The sequence below is a fragment of the Rhincodon typus genome, chromosome 16 (genome assembly GCF_021869965.1).
Source record: "Rhincodon typus isolate 14 chromosome 16, sRhiTyp1.1, whole genome shotgun sequence".
Taxonomy (NCBI): domain Eukaryota; kingdom Metazoa; phylum Chordata; class Chondrichthyes; order Orectolobiformes; family Rhincodontidae; genus Rhincodon; species Rhincodon typus.
This window is the reverse complement of record NC_063347.1, coordinates 24991983-25002096: the sequence shown is the minus strand read 5'-3', so window position 1 is coordinate 25002096 and position 10114 is coordinate 24991983. Positions and strand designations below refer to the sequence as shown.

General features: G+C 36.7%; 1 protein-coding gene and 1 long non-coding RNA gene across 4 annotated transcripts in view; one reads left to right on the top strand and one right to left on the bottom strand.

Moving 5' to 3' along the window:
* The window catches only part of LOC109923248, a 114134-nt gene that overhangs the window by 884 nt on the left and 103136 nt on the right, over nucleotides 1-10114 (bottom strand). The window contains exon 7 of the long non-coding RNA XR_007263846.1: nucleotides 4135-4254. This is a non-coding gene — a long non-coding RNA (uncharacterized LOC109923248). The remainder of the gene's footprint in view (nucleotides 1-4134; nucleotides 4255-10114) is intronic.
* LOC109936989 (constitutive coactivator of PPAR-gamma-like protein 1 homolog) overlaps nucleotides 1-10114 on the top strand; it is a 119558-nt gene that overhangs the window by 47765 nt on the left and 61679 nt on the right. For 2 of the 3 annotated variants that reach the window (XM_048606178.1, XM_048606177.1), the window contains exons 5-8: nucleotides 2488-2590; nucleotides 4429-4529; nucleotides 7418-7734; nucleotides 9261-9384. In XM_048606178.1, coding sequence (XP_048462135.1) covers nucleotides 2488-2590; nucleotides 4429-4529; nucleotides 7418-7734; nucleotides 9261-9384 — 645 coding nt within the window. The remainder of the gene's footprint in view (nucleotides 1-2487; nucleotides 2591-4428; nucleotides 4530-7417; nucleotides 7735-9260; nucleotides 9385-10114) is intronic. The other variant, XM_048606180.1, reaches the window with a different exon arrangement.

Here is a 10114-nt window from a genome sequence, read left to right as displayed (position 1 = left end):
TTAATTCTGTTTTTTCCTTCACAGATACTGCCAGACCTACTGAGCTTCTCCAGCAACTTTAATTTTGTTCCTGATTTACAGCATCTGCAGTTCTTTTGGTTTTCATTCAGCCTATCGATTCTGCTCCGCTCTTCAATGAGATCATGGCTAATCTCAACTCCACTTTCCTGCCTTTCCCATGATGCTTAAGTAACATTAGTGACATTGACTTGAGATAATGCTAAGCGTAATTACAGAAATTGAAACACCGTGTAGGCCAGTAGCTAATAAAATCGGGTATTATATCCAGTTCTAGCTGCCTATGATGAAAACAGAATTCTTATTGGCCAAGAGCAGCGTCCTGTACTTTGAGGAGATCTGATGCAGTTTAGGTGATCACTTTGTCAGCCACTTTCATTTTGTTTGCCGATGCAACCCAGAGCTCCCAGTCACAACATTTCATTTCCATTCCCCTTCCCATTCTGATTCCTCTATCTCTGTCCTTCAACTTTGTTCGAGTGAACTCGCACAAGCTCCATGGATCAGTACAATATAAGTGTTAGATACAGTTTATCCCTTTGGCCTCAGGAATAATTTTAATCATTGTAAGCCTTAATTATAACCCATATCTCTCTAGCAGAACAGACTGCTGCTGTGGCATTTGTGTCACATTGCTTCTAAAGATAAGAACTAGGAACCAAAATAGGCTATTTGGCCCTTCAAGTCTGCTTCACCACTCAAAAAAATCATGGCTGATCGGTTTGTGTTATGATTTCCGTATTGCCAACTTTTGATTCCCTTGCTGAGCAAAAGTCTTGAAAGTTCCCCATATTTTTGTCATGCAGTGATGACCCTTAATTTTAAAACTGTCCCCCAGTTCTGGACTAAGCCACAAGAGTTAACATCCTCTCCACATCGACCTTGTCAAGACTATTCGGGATCTTATAAACTGCATTCAAATCATCCCTTGCTTTTCTGAATTCTAGTGAAAAAAAGCCTAGCCTGTCCAACTATTCTATAAGATTGACTTCTGAATCGTTGTACTTTCTGGTAAAGATCCCGTGAACAATCTTGAGTGCATTTTCATGCATTCTTAAATAAGGAGACCAAAACTGCACAGTATTCAAATTGGCGTCTCCCCAATGCCCTGTATCCTGAGGCATAACTTACTTACTCTTAGGTCAGTCCCATTCTTAATAAAGGCTGCTATCCCATTATCCTTCTTGATTATGTGCTGGGCCTTCGTGACTCGTGCAATTAGAAATCTAAAAGCCTTTACAACTCAGAATTCTGCAGGCATTTCAGTAAAGTAGGATGGGGGAAGTAGTGTTGGAAGCAGGCTTTGGTTGAAATTTGAGATGGGGAATCCTCCACTTGAAGACTGTATCGGTAGTGGGATCTCCATCTTTGAGATTGATCCCTAGAACTATTTGTGTGTTTTACTGATAGTAAACTACCTTGAAAACATTGAAAATCATTGTATATTAGCCTTTTGCATTACTTCTAAAATATTTAGAAAAATAATATTTTGAGCTTGATTTGTTCATGAAGCTTGTGCAGACTCGCAGCAGGATCTGCACAGTTCTGCTGTAAAATTTAGTTGGGCTTTCATAAAAATGGGTTTGAAGCACATGTTGGTATTAGTCCTGATCTGTGATATGCTAAACTTTATTGGAATACTTGGTGCCAGTATTCTGCCAGAGATAAAACTGGTTACCTATCCATGTTTTGCATCCTCCACAAGCTTAAAAAAAAAGTTCATACCATCACAGGGGTTATGTGGGCAACTGTATTCTTTCTCTTTTTGATTACTTGCGTGTGTTTTAAACATGTCTATTGATAACCTTATTTTGGGACCTGGCTTGAAAGAGATGGTTTTTGTATTAGCGAGTTAAATTTGCATGATTTGATGAAACCACAATAATTCAAATACCCTAACAAATGCTTGCGAATATTAATTCATACCTTTCTTGGTTCACTATTTTTTTTAAGTTGGAACTCAAATTTTTAATGTCACATATTAGAGATAATACTCTTGAAAAATAGGGTAAGTGTTTTAAACTGGCTTCAGAAAAACAGCTCTGTAATCAAGTGTTATGTTGTATAATCATCAATGATCATTCCAAATTCTAGTAATCCCAATAATCGTTATGTTCCTGCACTTTTAGAAGCACTAATTAAATCATATTTGATAATTTGAGCATTCACAATATAGTCAGTATCATATATACCTTCCTAATAGATTATTCTGTGTTCTTCATGGGACAAGTCCAGTCCTTCATTATGTTTTATGTCATTGTCAGGACCTTGTTAGAAATAGTGGTAGTTACCACTATCCTGTTATTGGTAATGATAATTTATTTAAATTTAGGTGCCAAGTTTAGGGCATTGACTGAAGTGGACATTATTAAGAATTTGTTTAAATTTCTGATGCTTATTTAACAATAACAAAGTGCAATCCCATGGTATATATTGTGTTTTATTATGGCTTGTGTGATCTGTTTTCAGTCTAGGACAGAAGATAAAATTGAGCAATTCAAGAGAGCAGTTGAATATTACTCCATTGCAAGCAAACCTCCATTAATCCAACATGGCCCAACACCTTTCCCAGGTACCTATTGAAGCGTGAAAGGATGTGTGATTCTGTTGTGTGTAAACATTTGTGTGATTTTTTTTGAGTTTTGTACATTTAGTTTGCACTTTAAACATGGTTTAGCAAAATAAGTGTTTCATCAATTTTGATAAACCTAAATCTTTTTAATAAACTTAAATATTAGATCTACCTTTTGCAGTTCTTGAGTCTATAACTTGCAGCTTAGGCTAGTAGTTGAGTGTCCCAATTTTAGTACACGTAAAATCGCAAGGCTTTATCTCCCTTTTTTAAGTTTTGACTTCAGACAAACTGGTCCTGTAATTGAGTCTGAAACAAACACACAGAATGCTGGAGAGACTCAGGAACTCTGACAGCATCAGTGGTGAGAGAAACAGAGTTAACGTTTTGAGTTTGGTATGACTTCTTCGGAACTAAAAGGCATTGGGAAATGATTTTTTTATATACTGTTGATAGAGGCAGAGGAGGTGTAAGTGGGTAGATGGTGAAGAGGCCCAGTGTAGAAGAAAAACGTTGTTTAAAGTGGTGAAGGATGAAAAGAGATATACAATGATGTGAATTAGAATGTGAAAGGGAGAAAATTGGTCCCCACTGAGCAAAGTAATCAAGACAAGGCTGTGGGAGGAAGAATGCAGTCAGTTTCTCAGTTCTGAAGTTCTGGAATTCAGTGTTGAGACTTTGAGGCTGTAAAGTGCCTAAGCAGAAAATGAGGTATTGTTTCTCAGCTTGCATTTTACTTCGTTGGAACTTTACAGCACACCCAGAAATGTAAGTGTGGTTTTTGAAAAGCAGCTGGAAGGTCACGGTCATTGCTATGGACTGAGAGGAGGTGTTCCACAAAGCAGTCATCCAGTCTGTGTTTGGTCCCACCAATGTAAAGTAAGCAGCGAATGCAGTAGACTAGATAGAAAGAAGTAATTGTGTTTTCTGCATCTGAGTTGAGAATAATTGAAGCTTAAGGAATGAACTTACGGAGTGACATTTGAGACTGAATCGTTTTGGAGTGCCTGCCATTATACATGCTATCCATAATTGTAACTGTCTTCTACATCTAAATTAAGAAATATCTTAATTAGTAGTAAAGACTTGTACAACTGAATTTATGGTTTGGACTTGCACTGAGATTTGATCATTCATGGTTTAAATCAGCAGAATAGTGAGCACTAGCTGTTAATTGTACTTGGTGACCTTGTGGATTTACATCCCTCATTTAAAATTATATCTAGCAATTTGGTACTGACTTACCACTCGAGTGCCTAGAGCTGGTCTGCTTAATTTTTAGATGTACAATGAAATATTGATTTTTTTTTTGAGAGCCATTCAACAAACCTGGCTTATCCTTCCGTGAAAACTTGTAACTTCCTCTCATGCATTTTCAACATTACCTTCTAACCACTTTGAGTTACTTAAGTCTTTAGCACTCTTGCCTTATTAAGAAGGCAGTTACACATATGCTGGCCTTCACATAAATCTTTAAAGTTAAAGAGCATTTAGAATGGTAGCTGTTATATTCTATTCAGCATCTTGTGTACTTTGGCAGTTACCTTTTTTCAACTTGGAAAAATCCAAGTTTTCAAGCTTTTTCCACGGTTTTGTCTTCATCCCCTTTCTCTCTTATTCTTGGCTTTCATCCTTCAAGTTTTATCTTTGGTATTTCTGAAATGCTGCAATGGAATTTTATTCAGTAAACATATATTTGTGTATATGCATTAGGTATCATGCACTTAAAGAATTATATCAAAGGTAATAGCATGCTACTCAGCCTTAACTGCAGTTGTTCATTTGTTGATCAGGTCCCTGAGTTGTTAAAACTTTTCAATTTTATTCCTACACTTAAGGAATGAGACTGAATCAATTTGGAGTGCCAGCTATTGTTCCACACTATCCACATCCACAAATGCTTAACATTCCACAACCGCACCTTCAGGCAAAGACTGTGGTAAGTTTGATCGATTTCAGGTATCCCTGAGTCGCTTTGATAATGTTCTGTTTAACAGTACAGCAAACTCTTCGTAAGAATGGTGGCATATTGGCAAAACATCCATCATAATATTTTCTTGGCTGGTTTTAGATCCAATTTAGCAAGTTAACATATGAGCCCAGATATTCTGATTGGAATTGCAGGTTGGTACCATGCAGAAATCCCAACACAACTGACTCCAAAGAACTTGCCTGGGAAATTGAAAATTATGATTAGTAATTTCCCAGTAGCTGGAAGCCTCCAGAAAAGCCTCTTAAATTGGTAGTATTGTAGGGTTATGACTCACTTGAGCTTGACAGTTACCCAGAAAACGTTACGATAATTCCTGGGTAACATAAACTGAGCCCCCAGTTACCATAAGACAATAAGTTGTGGGCGAAGAATAGACCATTTAGCCAATAGAGTCTGCGCTACCATTCAATGAATGTGTATCACTATTCCTTCACTATTGCTGGGTCAAAATCTTAGAACTGTATCCCCAAGGCATTGTGGATCTCCTTACACCAAATGTACTGCAGTGGTTTAAGAAGGAAGCACCTTCTCTAGGACACCTAACGATGGGAACCAAATGCTTGTCCAGCCACGATGCCCATATCTCTTTTTAATTTTTAGTAATTGCGTTTAGTTGTATACATGTAGTGGGCTTGAATCCCTGTGAATAGGAACAGTTTATTGGATCAAAAGGTGAATGTTAGTAAGATGTAACTTTGTAAGTACACATAAACATGCATACATTGTAGGTTGGTTCCAGTTCTGGCGTCAACCAAATGGCTTTTTCATTTGTAACAGCAGGTGTAAAGATTCATCAATGGCCAAGAGGCAGAGTTGTACAATAAAACTACGAAAGGCAGGAAATTAAATATGCCAAACAGGCTTGATATCAATGACATGAGGCGATGATTGGTTCTTGTGCATTCAGTACCTATGTAAGGTTATTGACTGTTGCCCTGCACTGACTCCAAATATGCGGTGTTTTTAAGGTAGCAGTTGTTACGAGGTGTTTTTGCTAAGAGAATAATCTTGCTTTCCATTTCTGGAATGGGGAGGTAGGTGCAGAGTTTACAGTGAATATTACTGAAGAGTTTACTGTTGGGTGACGTTAAGAACATGTGGGCGTCCCTTCTTCAGATCTGGACTGCTCTGTGACCTACACTTACAGAATCTCAGATATTATACTTGTTGTTTATGATGTTATATAAAATGTGCCCTTTAAGCAGTTGGCTGACCTGATAATCCTCAGCTCCACTTTCTTGTCTTTCCCCCATAGTTCTTGATTCTGTTTCTGATTAAAACTCTATCTCAGCTTTCAATATGCTTACTGACCCAGCTTCAACAGCCCTAAGAGTGACGTTTAATACAGATTCAGTACTCTCTGAGAGAAAAATTCATCCTCATCTCTGTCTTAAATGGGCGACCCCTTTTTCTCGACATAATGCCCTCTGGTTCTAGACTCTCCGACAAGGGGGTGAGAAAGTATCCATGTCCAATGATCAAATCAGCTAAGAAGCTTCTATATTTCAGTAGAGACTCCTCTCATTCTTCTAAACTCCAAGACCAGCCTACTCAACCTCTCCTCATAAGACCATCCCTCCATTCCCATGAACAAGATAGTGAATTTTCTGTTTACTAATTGATTTCATTTTTGATTTCTGTTTGCACAGAAAGAAAAAGAAATTAGAACTTTGTATAGCATTGTTAATGTACACAGCCTTACTAGTAGTGTTTTAAAGCCATTGTAGCACTTTGGATGTGCTTAATGCAATCATTTACTTGTCAGCAATGCGCTACTAACAGTAATAAGAGAAATAAAGAGATATTCTATATCGTGGTATTTATGGAGAAATAATTTTTAGCCAGGCACTTCTAAATTTATTTTGTTCTGCTGCCAGGCAGAATAGTTCTTAATTTGATGACACCTTCGTTAATGCAATGCTGCCTCAGTACTGTTGTTAATTAGAATTTCTTCTTCTTGTGTTTAGTTTTTACTGCCTTTGAAAGTAGCTACACAATTGTTGAGTATATCAAAATCTCAGAGATGTAGATTTTAACAAATCACCACAATATGATTTAAAATAACTAAGGTGAAAGCTTGTGTTTTCGATGGCTAAATTCCAAGTCAGAGTATTAGTTTGCAAAATGTAGACAAACCAAAATTTATTACTGGTTCTGGGTGTTCTCAGATTGTTTATTAAAATGCTAAAGCTCTTCGTTTAGCCATCCTTAACTCAAAAATGTTAACATTTTCACTTTGGAAAATGCACTGAGGGAAGTTGAAAATTTATAAAAGTGTTTGAAGTGACAACATTACTCATTGGAAGGAAGTTCAAATGCACTCCTCCAATTGTACACATCTTTAACCTTATACAGAAAGCACCTTCTCATGACTATTACTTTTGTCTAATTCAGCTCTGCGTAGTAATTGAACAAATATCAATGTTGCCACATACGCACCTTTGTGGGATGATTTTGCTGGCTTGATGCTGTTTGTAGCTTATTTATGTGTTTAAGCTATGTATACTTTTAAACCTGAAGCCTTATTTCTACTGCACCATCTGAGGAAAAATTGATGTAGTCTTCACTGATGCAGTTCAAATTTGGATTACTGTCTGATTGTGCTAACTTCCGTATAAGGCCAAACAAGAAGAAAGAGCATCTGTGTAGTGCACTTTTACGGTCTCAATGTCTCAACGCAATTTGGAATCATAGGATTGGTTTTGAGTGAGAAATTTAGCCATACAGGTTTACTGCATCTGGTACGATGTGTAGTTATTCATAGTTCAGGAATATTCAGAGACTAAGAACAATTCTGAAATTATTTGATGCTACATTTTGTTTCATTCTGTCAGGGCCAACAATTAGCTGGCCAATCTACCACTTCAGGACCAGGAACTTCAGACTTGTACTCGGTGAACAAAGATCAACCTTCACCAATAGGTACATACCAGCCTGCCCTGTCTGACCCCAGCCTCGCCCTGGAATCCAACAACAATTACAGCAACATTCCTCATGAAGGGAAGCATACACCTTTATACGAACGTTCCTCACCAAATATTTCTACAGCTTCAGCTGTGAGTCCAAATCATTGTGGTATAGAAGCTCCATTTTTCCCTGCTTCTTCAACATCATCCTCGTCCGACAATGAGGAAAATAGGGGTGCTAATAAGTAAGTGCTTAATTCCTTTGTGGGCAAAATGTTATATTGAATAACTGTAGGGTGTTACATTCAAAGTTCAGTTTTCAGATAAAATGTAGATTCCTTCATATAACTGGATGAAAATCCTATAGATAATGATTATTTGTGATTTGATGCAGAAGTTGAAAGTGTTCAAGTAAAATGGTGGCACAGCATGTGTTTGTCACTGATTTTACAGTGAGAGTTTTTTTAACAATTCAGAACTTTGTTCATTCAAAAATAAGTTGAATAAGTCAAACTGTAGACGAGTTTGTAAAAGCTGACCATTTCATCGTCAACTACCGTGCACCTAAAAACAGTCAGAATTTTTCTGCAAGGACCTGGAAAATATGTAACATCATATATGAAAATAATGTAACGAGTCAATTGAACTTATCAGTATAGGAAATTTGGAGAAATTAAAACCTGAACTTGCGTTAGTGTAACTTTCAGTGGGTGCAGCTTTGTACTGAGCAGAACATTCCTCTTAATTATTATCTTACTAATTTCGTTGTAAAAGTTGGAGCACACATGAAAAGTTTACTTGGCAAACACTCCTTTCAGTGATAAAAACGTGCCGTTTAATTCTCATAAACTATATTTGGGTTTAGTTTAAAATGTTATAACAACCTCTAAGAAAATTTAAATGGTTGGCTTTAACTTGTATTCATATTTTTAAAAAATTACTTGAAAGTAAATATGATGCAAATAAGTCTAATTAAAACTGGTTGGATGCTAATGAATAACTAAATATTTCCCATTTGCTGGTGTTTCTTTAAACATTTACAAATACTGGCAGTATATTTGCTCTAAGGATGCTGTGGATAGAAAAGCGATCTTCAGTACGGGTGTCATATGCTTTTTAGCAACAATCAGTCATTAAGTTTCAAAACACATCTTTTTCTTTTTAAATAGAAAAGTGACATTTGTTGAACGATGTGGTTATTGTTTTCTTGAAAATATTAACTAGAATAGAAAAGCAATTCTGATATTCTTGAAAAACTGGCTTTATGATTTTTGAGTATCAAGTTATTTTTAGAATTCATATTATGTTTGGCTTTGAACTTAGCATGCAGTGAGGTTTATTCTTGAACTTGGATGCATTGGATTTATTTGGCTTTGCTTCTTTTGTGAATTATAGGTTGTATATCAAGACTTATAAAACATGTGATTTGAGTTGCTGCCACAAAATTGTGGACCCAGTCAATAATTGTCGTAATATTCTACTCCTCCAATGAATTCAACAATCAAAGCATTGTAAATACTCTGAAACCTCATCCCAGATGAGTACTGACAAAGGGCAGTGGGGCAGTAGGGCAGTGTAAAACTTTATGGACGATGATTCTGTTGAGGCAAAACATTTTGAAAATAGTTAAATTGTTGGAAAAAAATGTGGGGAGGGAAAATGCAGCTAGGGGGAATTAAAAACCTGCAAATCTACATTGTTGTTAATTTTACCAGATACCTGGTATTGAGCACAACAGTTTAATATCTGTTGCGTTTTATTTTTTTCTTAGTCATGTTCCTGAAATACATCACCATGTATTAGCTTGGGAAAAATCTGGAAATCAGTCTGAAGGTCTAGAAAAATCTTCTGGAGGAGGGCATCAGAAAGGTGTTTGCATTCGAAATGAAACAAAGGTATTGTACATATACCTGTTGTTCTTAATTAGAGACACTAGCATAAATACTTTGTAGAATGTTCAGAATATATTATGATCGTCCGTTACTAATTGTTAAGTTTTGTCTGACAGTCAAAATGGGAACATACCTTTTATGAGACTCAGTATGCCAATATACCTTTCAGAGACATTGTCCTAATATCTTCATGTATCATAGAATGTGATCTGAGGGTGCATATTCCAGCTTCATCTGGATCACAAAGCATGACACACTAATAGAAGCGTGCTGCTCTTTGTAACCTATAGCTTAATGTGACCCCAGATACTGATGTGCACGTGAATGTAATATTTGTATGCATTGGTTAACTCTAATAAACATTTGTTGGATTCTTCAAAACTACCGTATCCATATCCTAGCTCCTAATGTTAGAAGGGATAGTATAAGCATCCTAAAAGCTAGTAACGTCAGCAAGTGGCAGTTCACTATGCAGCCAGTGAGAGAGTGTTTCACCATATAATGGATCACCAGTTCTGTGCACTGGCAGAATCACACTGTAGTGCTGATTTACAAGCTCATCTTGGCTGCCCCAAATCTTCTACCTAGTAGATACTAGTGGTCGAGCAATGGCAGGGCTAACATTGTGCACAGATATCAGTGTAGTCACAGTTCATGAGATGACAACTAAGTATGAATAGACCAAATGTGACATAATTGAATCTCTTAACAATCTCATAACGCCTATACCCAG